Source organism: Brachyhypopomus gauderio, chromosome 3 (assembly GCF_052324685.1).
Source record: "Brachyhypopomus gauderio isolate BG-103 chromosome 3, BGAUD_0.2, whole genome shotgun sequence".
Lineage (NCBI taxonomy): Eukaryota > Metazoa > Chordata > Actinopteri > Gymnotiformes > Hypopomidae > Brachyhypopomus > Brachyhypopomus gauderio.
The window spans coordinates 17,909,043-17,927,070 of record NC_135213.1 but is presented as its reverse complement, the minus strand read 5'-3'; the positions used below and the strand labels follow the sequence as shown (position 1 = coordinate 17,927,070).

Sequence of the window (18,028 nt, the reverse complement as noted above, 5' to 3'; positions counted from 1 at the left end):
AAAAAGAAAGCTTTCAGTTTCCTTCCACCCCACAGGCCCTACAATGTAGCTATTGACCTGCTTCCTGGGTCTAGCCCCCCTAGGGGTCATTCCAGAACACAGGGCCATGGAGGAATATATACAAGAGGCCCTGGCGGCAGGTTTCATTCGGCATTCCATCTCCCCTGCTGGGGCCGGGTTCTTTTTTTGTGTGGAAAAAGGATGGGGGTTTAAGGCTATCGTGGCCTCAATAAAGTAACTGTAAAAGACCGTCATCCCTTGCCCCTCATGGCCACTGTGTTTGAGGCACTCCTACAAGCTTGATCTCCGGAGTGCCTACAATTTGGTCAGGGTCCGAGAGGGTGATGAGTGGAAGACTGCCTTTATCACCCATTACGAGTATTTGGTCATGCCATTTGGTCTTATTATTTTGGCCATTTGGTCTTCCAACGTTTTATTAACGAGGTGCTAAGAGAAGCTCTCGACAGGTACACATTCGTATATTTGGATGACATCCTCATTTATAGTCTTTCTGAGTCTCAGCACGTTAAACATATAAGGCGGATTTTACACCTTCTTTTAGAAAACCACCTTTACATAAAACTTGAGAAATCTCAATTCCATGTTCGTGAGGTAGGCTTCCTAGGGTACCACATAGCCCAGAACACCCTGGCTATAGACCCATCTAAGATCCGGGCGGTTGCTCAGTGGCCAACACCCACCTCACACTGTTTGGTTCAGCGTTCCTTGGCTTTCGCCAACTTTTACCATTGTTTTATTAAGGGTTTCAGCACCCTGGCAGCCCCCCTCATCGCTCTCACTAAAAGAACTCCCAGTCCCTTTGTCTGGTCTACTGAGGCGCAGCGTTTATTTGACTGCCTAAAGAAACCGTGGCTCTCAGCCCTCGGGATGTCTCCCTTCGAGTGTCTATAAGGTTATCTATAAGGTTATGCTCCTCCTATGTTCGCTGACCAAGAGAAGAAGGTGGCCGTCCCAGGGGCTCGAGCTTTGGTCTGACAGTGTCAGTTGGCCTGGCGCAAAGCTTGCAAGGTCCTTCTATTGGCATCCACCGTCTGCTGGACCTTTCGTTTCGCCCTGGGCAGCGTGTTTGGCTTTCTGCTAAGGACCTGCCGGTCCATTTAAGGTGGACAGGCAGATAAATCCAGTCACATACCGGCTCCTGCTCCCGCCTTCTATGTGAGTCCACCCGGTTTTCCACGTCTCCCATCTTCGCCCCGGTTCTGTGTGGTATGCCCCGTGCTTCGACCTGCATGATTGACAGGGACCCGGGTTATACGGTAAATAGCTTACTGGATCACCACCGTGTTAGGGGCCGGGACCAGTACTTGGTGGACTAGGTTATGGTCCCAAGGAGCACTCCTGGGTACCTGCTTCGCGTATCCTCCACCGTACCCTTATCCGTGACTTGCCGTTGCTCTGGGCCCGCAAGGTCTCGGGCTTGGGGGTGGGGTTGGGGGGGGGCTCTGTCAGGGTTGGCTTGGATGCTGCTCCTCCGACCACCACTCAAGTCAGTCCTAGACTTAATAAGCTCAATCAGCAGTGATCCGTCACAGCTGTTGCCATGGCTTCTTAAGTAAGCTTATTGTGATGGATCCCTGCTGAATCGTGTTGGCTCGCCTTCACGTTGTCAGCCCTCTCTCTGCTTTCTCTTGTTATTATGTTGCGTTCCCGTGCGAAAGGTGTCTCACCCCCTTATGCTTTCTCTCTCTTCTGTATTTATTTATTCTATGACTTATTCGAGCATCTATCTCCTGCGTTGCTTACTGACCTATCTCAAGTTTTCCTCCAGCTATTTCTCTTCTGTCTATCTGTTTCACACGTTTTGTTTTCACGTGTTGAGTTTCTTCCGCGTCATTTCTGTTTCCTTTGTTATTTTTCTCCCGTGTGTCTACGGTCGAGTATTACCTTTTTGCATGTCGAGCACTCCACCCCTTATAGCACATATACATCTCAGAGACGTCTGTTGGATGTAACACAGTTCGTCTGGAATACGTATTTAATATAGCGTGTGCTCATCAGCAATACGTCTCTGGTGGATCGTGAAAGACTTTCAGCAGCTGCATTCCAGACCTATCTGGCTGCGTCATAATCATGCCTGCGTCTCAGAGACACTTATGAGATCTCTCCTAAACTATTTAATACAGCGTGTATTCATCTGCAGTACGCTTTTTAAACGTCAGGCTTGGATACCAAAATGACGTTCATACGCTGCATTCCAGACTTGTACAGTATAGGCAAGCATGTTTAACTTGTATTCTAACCTCATATGTGCTTTACATTAGCTGTCAGGCAGGAAAGGCTCACAGTAGAGAATGTTCCTGTTTTGTTCATACATCTGGGCTGCAATGGCTTACATAGTCACTGAAACCTCTCTTTTCTCAGAAAAATTATGGATTGCTTTTCAGAATGTAAAGACAGTTTAACAGAGACAAGCTTTAACCAAACCACCCACTGGAACTTTAATGAAAGGTTTCATAAACATCCTTGTTCAAAATAGATTGAATCTATAAAGACTGCTAGTCTGTGGTGAAGATAAGTGACTTTGCAGTCTCTGCACTGCATTATGTATGCAAAACTTGATTCTGGGTAGTGATCCCATGACACCTTGTGCTTCACAGGAAGTTGTAGAGCTGAGCTGCGGTTTTGATGTAACAGTATTAAAAAAGTGAATTCCTTGTAAAAATGTAAATTGAACCAGTTAATAAGAATGTGAAGCAATACTAGTTATTTAGTCTAGATAACTAGTTATTTAGTTAGTTGGGAGACTATGCCTTTTCCTTCTTAGGCTGTAGTTTGAAAAGCGTCCAACTGTGTTTTTTCTCAAGTTTACACCCTTTTGTGTTTCGCTGTCCTTTCACAGTTGAAAGTGTCACTTTTTTTACCCCTCCCAAAATAAGGGTGCTGTGGTAACAGGAAAGGGACGTTTGTGGTTATGAGACTGAGAGTATTTTATTGTTTTAGCCCATAGAGACTTCATTTAAACAGCTAGAAATAAAATGCACGTCGATATGGAGTCGTCTGATATTAGTCCAGAACATCTCACAACAAGCGGTTCAACAGCAGGTATGGTCCTGCAATGACACTCATACTCACTGTTCACTGCAGGGGACAAATTGATTTCACTGCTGGTTTAAGGCAAATGCGTTACGATATTCTGTGATAACAGACTCAGGTAGAATTTAAAAATTCTAATTTCACACTTATTGGAAGTTTTAAGTAGATAATTCAAGCCTTTGCCTTTACAGATGCAGACTGTGGGCTGGATAAAGGTCCCGGCAGGTGTAGCATGTGGCTGACATCTCTCCTTCTCGTTGTTCTTCTAGTTACAGGTGTCCTGTTCATATGTATCAACTTCTGTAAGTTTTATTCCAAAATGGACATCATTAATCTCATCTCTCCTTTACAAAGTGTCTGTTTGCTATTATGATGTGATACAAAGTCTACAGCCTGTATCATTTTACATCACAATATATAGAACATGCTTCATTCTCCAGTTAACCACTGTGTGAACAGGGATGAAACACATTATTTAACACAGAGATGATGACAGTATGGGTCAGTAGTTGCTTGGTAGCCTGTGTGCTCTAGTTGTAGTGCTGTTGAGTGTGGATGTTTATGATGCTCCACTAGCTAGTGGAACCTTTCCTAAGGATGAGAGAGCAGAGAGAGAGATAGAACAACTTCAGGCACGCATCCAGTGGCTCATGGAGACCCTTCAAAACATCACTAAAGGTACAGTATATGGTCCTCACGTCTCTGAGCATAATATGTAAACTTGAACAGAAGATAATATATGAACAAAATATATGAACAATATTTGTCATTGTATGATTTCATTGCTTATAGAAAAATTAATTCCATATATGTCTCTACTTTTAAAATTTACTTATACAGTTACAGTGGGTTCTTTTATGGGGTTTACATTCTCTCAAGCCCACTTGATGAACACTGACAGAAATGGGTATGGGCAAATGTTTAAAGAAATTGTAACGTGCGTCTGAGGCAGGGGTGACGCAGATGCAAAAAAATGAATATTTATTAATTAAAGAGGAAACAACTAAACGCTACACTACAACAAAGGAGACAGAGGGGGATAACATAATCAAATGAGTGTGCATGATAATTAAACAAGGATGACAAGAACAGGAGCATAACAACCTAAACATTAAACTAGAGAGAGAAGAGACAAACGAGAACCAAACCTGACAGCGGACGAATGACTAAACCAAACTACAACCGAACACAACAAGGGCAAACATAAACGGCTAAGAAACTAGACTACAGTTTCCAACTGAAAACTGTTTCTTCCAACTGAATCTGTCTTCCATCTGAATACCACTTCTGTGGCATATATAGGCTGGGGTTCCCTAAACAACTGCATTTTTGCCTTTTTATTTCCTAAAACAGACAAATTTTCCTCCACTCACTTTCTTCTCTTAATTTTTCTTCACTGTGTCTGGCAGACACCAGATGCCACCTTTGCCCACAGACATGGCACTGGTTCTGGGGGCACTGCTACTTCTTGTCCGTGGGACTAGAGGAAGACTTGAAGTGGACCCAGAGTGCCCAGTACTGCAGGACACACAATGCCAGTCTGGGCATCATCAGGAACAAATCTGAGATGGTGTGAACAGACAGATGCGTGGACAGGATGGATGATGAGAATTTGTGTCAAAAATGAATTGACATCTGATAGAAAGAACAAATGAGAGTAAAATTAAAGGAAAGAGCCTAGATGATTAAAAGTGGGTAGTGAAGATTCCATCATCAGACATGCACCAGCCTGAAGAAATTCATGATTCAAATCATGGAGTTTATCTTGATGCTGATGAAAGTAATTTTACCCAACCCTAGTTACTTCAAAATAAGTTACAAATTCTTTTCTTACTTTTTATTGCGAAATTAACAATTCTGTAAGATTGTACAGAAGCATGGAAAACTAAAAATGAAGGTATGTACTGTATAATCCATTGTGCTTTATATGTTACAGGAGTTTATCCTTGGGCTGATGAGAACACGTTCAGAAAAGCCATTTCCTTGGATAGGCCTTAGTTACTCTCAAAACGAGGGCCAATGGGTTTGGGAGGATGGGACACCGTTACACAAACATACATTGTAAGTATCTGTCAGTCAAATGCTAAATCAATCAGTGATCTTCATTTCAGTTAAATTATTTCTAAAGTCTAATGCAGTTGTTGTCAGTCACCTCACTGTACAGTGGTGTTTACACAGGTCCAGTGTACCTGCTTCAGCTCAGAGATTGATAATTAGCTAGTGAATGGTATCAGTGTCAAAGTTACACTATCTTGCGGTTTGGGATTTAGAGACAATGAAAAAGAAACACAATATAGCATATCTATATAGTTTATTTGAGGGGTCTGAATCTGAGGTGAATTACACATATACATAATAATCATGCTCTGGAATGAAGAAAACTGTTACCGCACGCCACCTTTCTGCTTTGTTTGGACTGCCACCTCATGCCTGGTGTAATTCTGTAGACTTGCTGTTTTATAGCTTGACTAAACTCCATCATGTGTGGATGTTCTCAGCATAGAGATGCAGTGGGAGTCAGAGCAGAGGGACTGTGCAGACCTGAGGGGCGACGGCACTGTGTTTGCATGCAACTGTGAGAGTTATGGACCCTGGCTATGCAAGAAACCTGTAGAGCCTGTCGCCAGTGTTAGCATGACAACATAAGCCTGCACACTTCCTGAGTTTCATTTCTCTCCTAAAGCACAGCATGTGTTGATAGTCACCGGTTTGATACTAATTAGTGAACTCAGGTTTTCACAGAGGAAACCAGGCGAAACAATGTTTCAAAAGCTCATCTCACAGTATTTAATATCTGGTCACTTACTGAGGTAGAAGTTTATTGTAGAAAGATCTATAGAACCGTTTCATGAAGTCAAAAATGCCTACAAAGTCATGTGACCTCAAAGCTGTTAAGTAATGTGTGGTAGAAGAGGTGTCCAGAGCTCTTTAAACATCTTCCATGGGCTCCATCATGTGCCAGCAATGGACTAAATGCAGCGTGGAATAACATTTATTTTTCTCTATGGACTTAGTTTTAAAGTCTCACCTTCTACCTCAGTAAAAAGCGGCGCCATATGCTTCATGTTTTTAATGAGGTCAATTTGTCATTTATGAATTTAGGCAGACAGAAACGTATTTAGTGATGTGTTTTATTCTGACATTTCATTAATCAACTGCAGTCAATGAAAACATTAATTTTATCGAAAATAAATATTAAACATTTACAAAAGGTCACTTTTACTTTCCCTCTGAATGACAGTCATTGTTATTACCTCTTTATTTTAGGTATTTTTTACCTTACTCTTTATCTTACTTTGGTCATAGTAAGTACAAAAATGTCCTTTATAATGAAGAACTTTAAATTGTTGCATTTGATATAGTCATAGAAGATAGAAGTATATATCTATATAGAGTAATAATTTTCATATTTGATACTTTAACATGTGATAATTACAAAATAAAGTGCAGTTAGCTTCAGGCAAATTAGGAGTTATTCTTTCATTGGATTTATAAATACACACACACACACACACACACACACACACACACACACACACACACATATATATGTATATATAAGAATAGAATGTAGATAAACAGTAAATATAGAGATATTTACATTAGTTTACCCTGAAGCTAATTGATTTTAATAATGTTTTACAAACATGTCAGACTACGTGTATCCACAGAAGCGATGGATCCTTTTTATGGAAAACATGGTCACAGTATAACTTGATCCATATCTTAAAACTCATATTTCTAAACTCCACCCCCTCCATTTTCAGTATACTTTGCAAAAATGACATAATCCACAATAAGTATAAAGGATGTCATACGTGTCACGTAGGGCTACGTCCCCCTCTCTAGCTGTCACTTCGGGTTCCTGCTCCTCATGTCTGTATTGTTACCTGCGTGTCACCCCCCCCCCCCCCCCCCACCCCGTCTGCCACACCCATGTCATCAGTGTCTCCACCTGTGTCTAGTTTAGTCCTGCGTATTTATAGTCCCTGTGTTTCGCTATCCCATTGTCGGTAGTTTTGTGGATTAATGTTCCTCGCGATTCTCTGTTCTGGTATTTATTATTCTCCGTTGTTTTACTCTCTGTTCTAGTTACCCTGTCTTGTTTCGTTTTCGTTCTGTGTTCGTCATGCCCATGTATCTGTCTTATGCGGATGGCTCTCCTGTTATGACTCCTGCCTGCCCTTTTGACCATGGATATGGAATTCCCCTTAATAAATCTCGCTCTCCTCAGTGTTTGTGTCCGCCTACTCGCTCCGCAGCACGAGCTGCATTACAATACGACATTTGCTGGAAAAGCTAGTGTGCTGAGGAAGACATGTGTCAGATGTGCTAGGCCATTACACCCTGCCTTATGTGTGTTGAACATAATGTGCTATGCCCTGTGTATCAGAGTATACTACTCACTTCTTTTGTGAAGGGTGAGAGAATTAGTGAAGAACAACACAATTAACTATATGGTTGAATTCCATAATACTGATGCAGTCTTAAAGGTTATGATGTACTCATGTGACATATCTGTTAACAGCAATGCAGCTAGCTAATATGTGAAGGCAAATTTCAAATATGAAAAGCTGGACTAACTTGTTTGTCACAGATTAAATTGATATTAATATAGTCAATATAAAACGTATACAAAATATATAAGAATAGAGTATATATAGAAAGGAACATTTTTTTCTTTTCTGCATCGTCCTTTCAGTGGTGAATCATGGGCTTTAAAGTATGTAGTCCATGCTAAAACACACACACACACACACACACACACACACACACACACACACACACACACACACACATTAATTTACAATTTTCTCTTTCCAAAATTGTCAATCATGGAAGATGTTTGGTGTCCAATTCTAGCTTCTCTATTACTGGATCTCACTGGCTAAAATAGACAACAAGCAAAAGAAACTTTATACTCAGAAGTCACTCTACCTGCATGTTGAAATCATTAAACTCTTGGCTCAGATTGGTAAATTGTGATTCCTGCCATCTATGAAATCTCAGACAAAAGTGTGTTACAAAGCAAAAACAGCAATTTGTCTGTTTTATGAGTAGCATTTTCATAGATCGCATAGACGTTTTTCTCCTTCATAAAATGCTAGCAGCTTTGGGAGAGGATACCGTGATGAGAGTCCTTCCATCTAGTGGGGCAAAGAGAGGATACAACTTTTCACGGAAGTGCCCGGCGAAGGTGAAAATGTGCAATTTGTTCTCCACATTGTAGAAGGAGATCTGCCCCTCCTCATAGTCGAGGTAAATGCCCAACTTCCTGGGCACAAGGGTGAGGGGCAGAGGCGTCTCTGGCTCGGTGCATGCGTAGAACTGCCTCCTGCTGCGCCACAGCGCCCAGTAGCTCTTGGAGGGCTTCATGGGAAACCGCCCGTGTCTCTCCGAGGAGCTCGTCGTCACCCCTACTCTCCAGTAGCCGTCGTTGGCCAGATCCACCTCCCAGTAGCAGCGGCCGCTCGCGTATCCCTGCCAGCCCAGAACACACGGCCACCCGTCGAAGCGTTGCGGACTGTAGTCCACTTCAACCTCCTGCAGGCCTTCCTGAACCTGCTTCTGGTCATCAGAGAGCCGCAACCATCGATGACAGGTCATGGGGTCCAGGGAGATGTCAACTGGTTTGGCAAGGCAACCGCAAGTTTAGTATATTTTGCCAGTAAAGAGATGATACTATATTTTAATATCACAAAAGATGAAAAGTCAGAATGAACTAACCTGCTGCACTGGTGATCCAGTTCCATACTACAGAAGGGGAACCATAAAGGATTATTGAGAGCTTAAATGCACACAAATCAGATTCTAGTCTCTAATGACATGATTAATATTAATGATTATTATCTGAACTTTAAAGATCATATTTGTGGAACATTACCTGAGTTAGGGATGTATTGCGGTGTTCCTGTTTCAGCAACGAGAAAAATAAAATAAAATCAAAAATGAGTTGCCAAGACAATTATTTACATAGAACAAACAAACTAGGAAATACAAACATACAAAACTAGGAAATTTGTCTTTATTTATTTATTTTTTTGACTTTTAATCTTTAAGCTTTAAGCTTTCTGACCTGCTTTCCAAGAACGCTGCTTGGCAGGAAGCCAGAGCTGTGAAACCATATTCTGCATTAAAGAATAAAGAATAAACATAAACGTAAATCAACCGTCCAGCACATCTCACTTTCATCCATGCATCCATCACTACACTCTGGCGCTGCTGTTCTGTACCTTCTGCCTTTAGCATGTTTAAAGGAAAGGATTTATAAAGTTTATAAAGTTTATGCTAGAGATTCATAAATACATATATCACATATCATGTCTTATCATATACAAATCACAATCTTATCATGTTTCACATATATTGAGGTTAGTGACACTGATAAGTAGATTATAATCAAAATACCTTTACATAACCTTAGATTTATCATTTTTTAGATGTTTTTAAACTCCAAACTCCTTGTTTTATTGCATCCCTGATCCCATGTGTTATCACACTCATAGTCTAAGAAAACATAGGTCAAAGAAAGAAACATAAAGAAAAACACATTAAGTGTGCAAAACTGTATATTCAAAAGAAAAATGTTGCCAAGATATTAGTCCAATAATCGTTTAGTATTTATTTTTTATTAAACATGCTATTATCTAAACCTGAATTTAAGGAGGAGTTTCCGGGCAAGACTTTGACCACACCATACAGTAATCATTAAGCTGACTCATCCTCATAACCTTCTGTGTCTCATAAAGCCCAACTCTGTGTTATGGAGCTTCACTCTTGCCCCTAGCACATGTACCACAGATGACACTTGGACTGCCAGGTCAGTATAATTCCAATAGTATGCAACATTAACTCAGTACAAAATAAGGAACGTTGTAATACTTAATCATAGAGTCTGGCTCAACTTGATTACAGCGGCACCAACATAATGCACATATTCCTTTATTCTAATTTTAAATGTGTAGAATATTTCTTTTTTAATAATTTAATCAGGTAATCTAAATAAATTATATGAGTGTTAGCCTGTAATCGGTCACCATATATATCAGAAGATGGTTATCATCATGTCTCCAATTTGAAAGATATAATTTCATGCAGTCACTACTTCCTGAAAGCCTGAGCTGAAGAGACAATGGGCTGATGGTAATGAGGTGTCTCACCTTGCCGTCCTCCTTCAGTAGGGACCAGGTGATGAACTCCAGCAGGGGCATCAGTGAGGCGAGCCTCTTCTTCTTGAGGCCGAGCAGACGCAGCGTCTGTGGCAGCTCCTCCCCCATCACGCCACACGTCTGCATACAAACACAAACAGCAGCCCGCTTGCTTCAACTACATTCAGAGGGAGGTCTGATCTCTCAGATAGGCACTTTAACCAAGTGGAGGGTGTCTTTAATTTAAGGTACTTAAGGTCATCTTAGATGAAAATGCCAAAGGCCTGGAGTTCTGAAACCCTGCGCAGTGCAGACGGCAGGGCTGTTTGCCAGCCTGTCTGCGCAGCCGTGTGCTGGCTGCAGGAGGCTGACCTCTGACACGCTCCGGATCTCTTTAGCCCACTCCATGATCCTCTGCTCCACAAGCTCATCCTGGCTGTCCTTCTCGTGCTCATTGGCTTCACCGTGTTTGAACCTTTCCTGCAGCCACGGGCTCTCTTTAGACAGCTGCAGGGACACAATGGCAGTTAAGGTGAGACTGTTGTGTATGGTGGTGTGGTTATCTTCCCATCTCTCTCTCTATCATATTTCACATGGCCTGTAACGCCCAGGTTGACTGGTGTGTTAGTGGAGCAGTGTGCGTGTGTGATAAGCTCAGGTATGTCTAGGCATGCCGGTGCCCACCAGGTCGACGCTGCTGAGTTCATCTGCCCACTGCAGAATGATCTTGCGGCTCTCCACTAGACTGCGCTCGGTGTGGGGGTCTTCAGGCTGACCCGCACCACCACAAGGCCACTGGCTGCTGCCCTCTCCGGGATCATCCTCCTTCTGTAAACCCACAGCCCAGCCCACACACACGCACGCACACACACACACACACACACACACACACACACACGCACACACACACACACACAAACACACACACACACACACACAAAGAAAGTGTTATGCATTGTAGGTATGCAGCACACCTCAACGTGAGATTGATTGATAGATTGATTGATAGATACTTTATTAATCCCCAATGGGGAAATTCAATTGTCCAACAGCACACATAAATACAATACGAACACACAGATATACAGAACATACCATACCCAATTAAAGTGCTTAGTAAGTGCTTGATTAATAAGTACACCTATCGTCTGTTGCTGTTTAGCATGCCTAACTCCCGCAGGAATGAATGATCGCCGGAACCTCTCAGTCTTGCAGCATAGAGAGAGGAGCCTATCACTGCGACAGCTCTTCTGAGCTACCAGAGTCCCATGCAGAGGGTGACTGCTGTTATTGAGGATGCCATGCATTAAACACCTCATCCTCTTCTCCACTAACTTACCCACAGAGTCCACGTTCCCCCCATAACTGACACACACTTCCTTATAAGCTTATCCAGCCTGTTCCGGTCTTTTACTGCTTCCCCATCAGACCACACCAAAGAAGACAGCACTGGATACCACAGAATGATAAAATGTGTGTAGAAACATCACAGACATTAAATGATCTAAGCTTCCTAAGGAAGTAAAGCCTGCTCTGTCCCTTTTTGTATGCTGCCCTCGTATGCACTGACCAGTCCAGTTTGTTGTCCAGATGGACTCTGAGATACTTATAAGACTGGACATTCTCAATCTTCTGTCCATCAATGATAACAGGCTGGTAGGACTGTTTCAGTTTCCGGAAGTCCACGATCATCTCCTTGGTCTTCAGTGCATTAAGGAGAAGGTCTTTTCTCCTACTCCATGCTGTGAAGGCAGCCACCAGATCCCTACACTCTCCTTCATCTCCACCTCTAATACATGCTACTACTGCTGTGTCATCTGAATATTTCTGGATGTGACAGAGTTCAGACACATGTTTAAAATCAGCAGTATATAGGGTAAAGAGGAAGGGTGACAAAACTGTACCCTGAGGAGCCCCAACGTTGGTCACCACTATCTCAGAACAGTAATCACCCATCTTGACATACTGTGGACGCTCCGTGAGGTAGTTGTAAATGCATGTTACCAGCACAGAATCCACACCTATCTGTGGATAGGTGCTTATTTATTTTTTTAAATAATAATAACAATAATGATTGACTAGTCTTAATGTAATATTTTGTATAATCTGCACCAACTCTTTTTAAATGTTCTTTTCCACATGCATCCAGTAACCTGCAACTCACCGCCTGAATATAGCTATGACCTGTACAGTTAATGGTATCTTAAAGTTTGAAAATCACATAGCCATAAACAGATTAAATAGATTCATAATCAGTAAACTCCTGGCCTCATAAAATGATGAGCGATAATCTAGCACGAACACTGTCTCTGTGGCAATGCCTATCAGGCTGAAAAGGTCTCCTTCATGGAAGGAAAGTCATGTATGTACTTAAATTTTCTTTATATTAAAGTAATAAGACTTATTTTATCTGTTCAGCATTATGACTTTCTACAACAACTTACTGTAAATGAAACCTAAAACACTATAATAACCAGATGAGAGCATGAACTAAATAAGTGTGAACTTTGAACCACTAGATCACACACCTGCACTACAGTACAGCAGTGTAAAGGTTTGAAGGCCTTATCAAGCCATCAGATGTTATCCAAAACAATTATTTTCATTGTTTTCCTTGAGACCTGAAGAGTTATATTATCCCTCTTTATTACACTATTGTGCATCTTCGTGACAGAAGATTATCAGGCAGTTTACCGCTTGAGCCAAATTCTGGACTCGATTGCCTGCTCAAACAGAGGACAGAGGAGATTTCTCTCTGACTTCTCGCTGACTTACACAGACTAACACAGAGGCCTGGGATTCATGCCCTAAAGATGGAGGTCTGCTCCTCATGAAGCTGCCAGGCCTTCCTGCTCCTCCTGTATGCATTGTGTTTTAGTGAAGGGCAGGATTTTCCCCATAGCTGACTGATAATAATCATGTAGGTAATATCATGTGTGATGTGATATGATATCATGCCCAAAGCAAGTGCACTTTTGACAATAATCTTTGTACATGTGATTTTTCTTTGCATCACCCCAGTCTCCTAGTCATTATGAAACTAAAATGTAGTGACATAGTTAGAGTGGAGAGAACCATATTATGGCCCATCACTTCCTGTCCCCCCGCTCCACTATACACATTATCCAGCCCCAACACACCTGCCCCTGCCCAACCCACCCCCCTGCCCCCAGTCCACCAATACACCACTGCCCCAGTCCACCAGTCTACCCCACCCCCCTGCCCCAGTCCACCCCTACACCAGCACCCCCTGCCCATCCCCACATTTCTGCTTACCTTACACACTTGTGCCACTTGTACTTTCCAGTGATTAAGGAAACTCACACACTCCTGCAGACTGCGCAGATCCTTCAAGCTCTGCTGGTGTTGCCTTTGCTGTGAGGAACAGAAACACCATCACACAACACAATGCATTAACAACGCTCTTCCTGTAATGTCAGGCAATGGTTTAAAATCAATTATACTGGCCAATATTGCAAAGTATTGTCTTCGTAAGCTATAATTGATGCTACATAGAGAAGGAGGCTAATTTTATTTGGAAATGGCTGATAAAGCTACAGGTTTTCATTTTAACCAAACAGGAGCACCGTCAGCTTCGTTTGGTCTCAGTCAACTGATCCATTTGAATGTAATGAAAGCCTGCATCCTCATAACCTCTACTATGCAGTGCACCCCAGACCTTGTGTTTGATCCCATCACAAGGGGAGGCATCACAGCCGTTACCTGGGAGCGTGTGGAGTGGCCACTGCTGCTCTTATACGGACCACTGGGAGCAGAGCTGTGAACCTGCACAGTCTCCTCTGGGATCGTCCAGCGCACCACTCCAATAGAGTTACTCTGCGCGTCCACATCGGTCAACTTCCCCTCTGCCAGTGAGAGAACATGCCATGAGACAAGAGCACGGGACCCAAGTAGTTACCCATTACTGTTATAATAATTATTATTATTGTTTTACTTATACATTCATTTACTTAGTACTGGAGGATGCTCGAGGAAGAGAAGAAGGCTTATAGCATTTACAACTTGTGACTAAAGTGGATCTTCGCTCTGGTTTCTCACTTAGTGTTACACATGTATTTTGTAACTGAATGATTTGATAAGTAATACACATACTTGTGGTTTTGCCTTTAAGAATTCCTTTCATCTTGGTTTTAGCCTGTTCTCCTATGAAATAATGAAGATAAACAAGGCATGTGAGTCTATACACACACATACACACACACACACACACGAACAGCTTGTGGGAAAAAAAGACCACTCCAAATCTTTCTGAAATCAGCATCTCCACATGTTTGTAAGCCATTCCAGTCCAACACAGGTGCACTTAATTGCGGTTCTGGTTAGGTGATCGCTTAAACTAAATATTGTAGAACATCTTGAAGACAAGTATAAAGTAATTGCTGTGGTCATCAATATTCTCTTGCAATAAGACAAGCTAGTTAGCAACATAGTTCTAGTAGTACCTCATGCGTTATTGCAATAAAAAAACATTGAGCATTGCCAAAAGAGTGGAGGTGAAATGCTTTGAGCAAAGAAAGAAGTGTTTGAGTCTGACTTTACTGTCAGAGACATACATGATACACTGAGCCTCGAATTGCTTCCAACCTTAAACAAAAGAGCAAGCAGTAGACACCAAACACTAGTAGGGGGTGAAGATGACTCTCCACTCACTGGAGTGACTGGCAACTCCTCCAAATTGTACTTAACAACTGTAGGATGACATAGTGACTAATGAGTGACTAAGCAAAAGAACTGTAAATTACATTGGGGTGAGGCGCAGGACGAGGATGGTTTGAGACAGGGCTGAAGTCATTTGAGGTTAGAAAAAAACAGCTCTTTATGACTGAGAAGCAAAGACCAGCCTGACTGGGGTTTGGATTGGACTGGACTGCAGAGGACTTGAATGAGGTCATCATCTCTCATGAGTCCAGTCATCAGGTTTGCCCAACACCTGGTCATCTAATAATTATATGGGGACCTGGATATTCCTACCAGTGGTGGTGGTTCTGAGTAGTTTTTCATGGGGGATCTGTGATTATCTGGATATGCTTCACCGAGGCTGGAATTGGGCAGATTTGTCTTTGGCAAAGACAAATGAATCAAGCCATGTACAAGGTCATCCTGGAAGAATTGTTTCCTTACAGTCTGAAAATGTTCCCCAATTCTGAGGGAGAGTTCTTCATGCCCAGGTCAGTTAAGGTGTGGCTGAAGAACCACCAGATCAACACCCTCTCATGACCAGCCCACTCTGCAGACCTAAACCCCATTAATAATCCTCGGAATGTGATCAAGAGGAAGATGGATGGTCACAAGCTGTCAAACAAGGCTGAGCAACGTGAATACTTGGACTCAGAGTGGCATAAAGTCACCCAACAGCAGAATGAAACATTGGTTGAGAGCAAGCCTTAAACGCCTGAAAACTATTCATGAAAATCCTAAAAATAGCACTGTGTCAAATAAGGAATAGGAACTTTATTTGAGATCTGATTTTGACCAGATGTCATTTTCTGCCACTAAATGCTCTAAATTACGTGCATTTTTGTTTATGTTCAATTTACTCAAACAAATACTTATAAATTAAATTGTAAATCCAGAGGAACTGACTAGTAATATATAACATGACATGACATTTATGCATATTTTAAAATAAAAGCCACCACAACATCTTCTAAATACAATAAAATATAATAAAGGCTCACTTTGTTTTGTCTCCAGTCCTGGAATGAATACAGATTCCATAATGTACAGTGTAATCCTGGCAGGACTTACCCAGAGTGTGCAGGGAGGCAGGTGTGTGTGCGTGAGCAGCAGGTTCTGAGACTGTGAGACTGGAAGCTCTAGTCTCTGATTTTTCTCAAACTGCTCAGTGACCTTCAGTCCAGCTTTATGGCCTCATTTGAATGAGGGGCAGATCTCACCAGCTTACTGGAAGCAGACATCCCAGCTCAGATTCCAATAACTCGCTGGACTTTCTACCAGCAATGCCAAAGGTAAATTACAACTTTTCTGGCACAATTCCAAAGGGATCCAAGTTTCTGTTGCTTAGAAACCTAACATTATAATAACAACATGAAATTATATTAAGAATTTGCATTTAATAAGATTTTTTTCATGCTACATCTTAGTAGTACTGAGTAGAAAAATGTAGTACTTGCCTGCACCTACATTAAAGATCTGAATGCTTAATGTCTATTTAACAGTGCATTAAAGGGTTAATAATGTTTTTGGGATCTCCTGTAGACATGACTGGGACACAAAGCAATACATCTAAAAGATCTGGAAAGGTATTCATCAGCAGGAAAGGCATTCATCATTCATCATTCATCAGCAGGAGGTGGATTAACGGACACGTTGGCAGATAGCAGGAGTTTTGCTGAGGAGGACAAAGTCCAGCAGATATGAAGTCTGATGGAATTCTGCTCTTTGTAGGGTCACTCACCTCTAACCTACTCAATATGCAAATACTTCACAATTACATTATGATTTACATATTCATGGTTTACGTGAGAAATGCCATTATCTTTCTGTTATCTTTAGCGTCCTTGTGGAAGTATATTTTAAGTATCACACCCAGCGATAAAAAAAAAATCCTGTTCGTCAGTGGTTTACATTAGTGTGCAATAATGTCACTAAATAATCAAATGGAATAGCCCTAGACCTGCACAATAAAGATCTTTCAGGGATGAATCACCACTACCACCACTGTTGAGCCTAGGTCTTATGCCCTGCCCCTATTCACCCTCCGTCACATAGGTTCAGTTGAGCCTAGGTCTTATGCCCCACCCCTATTCACCCTCCGTCACATAGGTTCAGTTGAGCCTAGGTCTTATGCCCCACCCCTATTCACCCTCCATCACATAGGTTCAGTTGAGCCTATGTCTTATACACCGCCCCTATTCACCCTCCGTCATATAGGTTCAGTTGAGCCTAGGTCTTATGCCCCACCCCTATTCACCCTCCGTCACATAGGTTCAGTTGAGCCTAGGTCTTATGCCCCACCCCTATTCACCCTCCATCACATAGGTTCAGTTGAGCCTATGTCTTATACACCGCCCCTATTCACCCTCCGTCATATAGGTTCAGTTGAGCCTAGGTCTTATCCCCGCCCCTATTCACCCTCCGTCATATAGGTTCAGTTGACCCTAGGTCTTATCCCCGCCCCTATTCACCCTCCGTCATATAGGTTCAGTTGAGCCTAGGTCTTATGCCCCGCCCCTATTCACCCTCCATCATATAGGTTCAGTTGAGCCTAGGTCTTATGGCCCGCCCCTATTCACCCTCTGTCGTATAGGTTCAGTTAAGCCTAGGTCTTGTGCCCCGCCCCTATTCACCCTCTGTTGTATAGGTTCAGTTGAGCCTAGGTCTTATACCCTGCCCCTATTTACCCTCCGTCATATAGGTTCTGTTGAGCCTAAGTCTTATCCCCGCCCCTATTCACCCTCCGTCATATAGGTTCTGTTGAGCCTAGGTCTTATACCCGCCCCTATTCACCCTCCATCATATAGGTTCAGTTGAGCCTAGGTCTTATCCCCGCCCCTATTCACCCTCCATCATATAGGTTCTGTTGAGCCTATGTCTTATCCCCGCCCCTATTCACCCTCCATCATATAGGTTCAGTTGAGCCTAGGTCTTATCCCCGCCCCTATTCACCCTCCGTCATATAGGTTCTGTTGAGCCTAGGTCTTATGGCCCACCCCTATTCACCCTCCATCATATAGGTTCAGTTGAGCCTATAGATCTTATGCCCGCCCCTATTCACCCTCCGTCATGTAGGTTCAGTTGAGCCTAGGTCTTATCCCCGCCCCTATTCACCCTCCGTCATATAA

General features: G+C 42.4%; 2 protein-coding genes across 2 annotated transcripts; one reads left to right on the top strand and one right to left on the bottom strand.

Annotated features, from left to right (window-relative positions):
• The first annotated feature begins 2,610 nt into the window (after positions 1–2,610).
• LOC143510517 (natural killer cells antigen CD94-like) lies at positions 2,611–6,954 on the top strand. Its single transcript, XM_076999931.1, has 6 exons — positions 2,611–3,063; positions 3,246–3,356; positions 3,631–3,732; positions 4,464–4,624; positions 4,991–5,115; positions 5,553–6,954. The coding sequence occupies exons 1-6, from the start codon at positions 2,997–2,999 to the stop codon at positions 5,698–5,700; spliced, it is 714 nt and encodes a 237-aa protein (XP_076856046.1). The 5' UTR covers positions 2,611–2,996; the 3' UTR covers positions 5,701–6,954.
• Positions 6,955–8,148: 1,194 nt separating this feature from the next.
• Positions 8,149–14,346, bottom strand: LOC143509625 (E3 ubiquitin-protein ligase TRIM15). The gene is made up of 10 exons (XM_076998477.1): positions 14,316–14,346; positions 13,926–14,068; positions 13,479–13,577; positions 10,887–11,030; positions 10,575–10,709; positions 10,215–10,343; positions 9,131–9,182; positions 8,939–8,965; positions 8,782–8,808; positions 8,149–8,681 (listed from the first exon to the last, which is right to left on the bottom strand). Exons 1-10 carry the CDS (start codon positions 14,344–14,346, stop codon positions 8,149–8,151), a joined length of 1,320 nt encoding a protein of 439 aa, XP_076854592.1.
• Between the last annotated feature and the right edge of the window lie 3,682 nt (positions 14,347–18,028).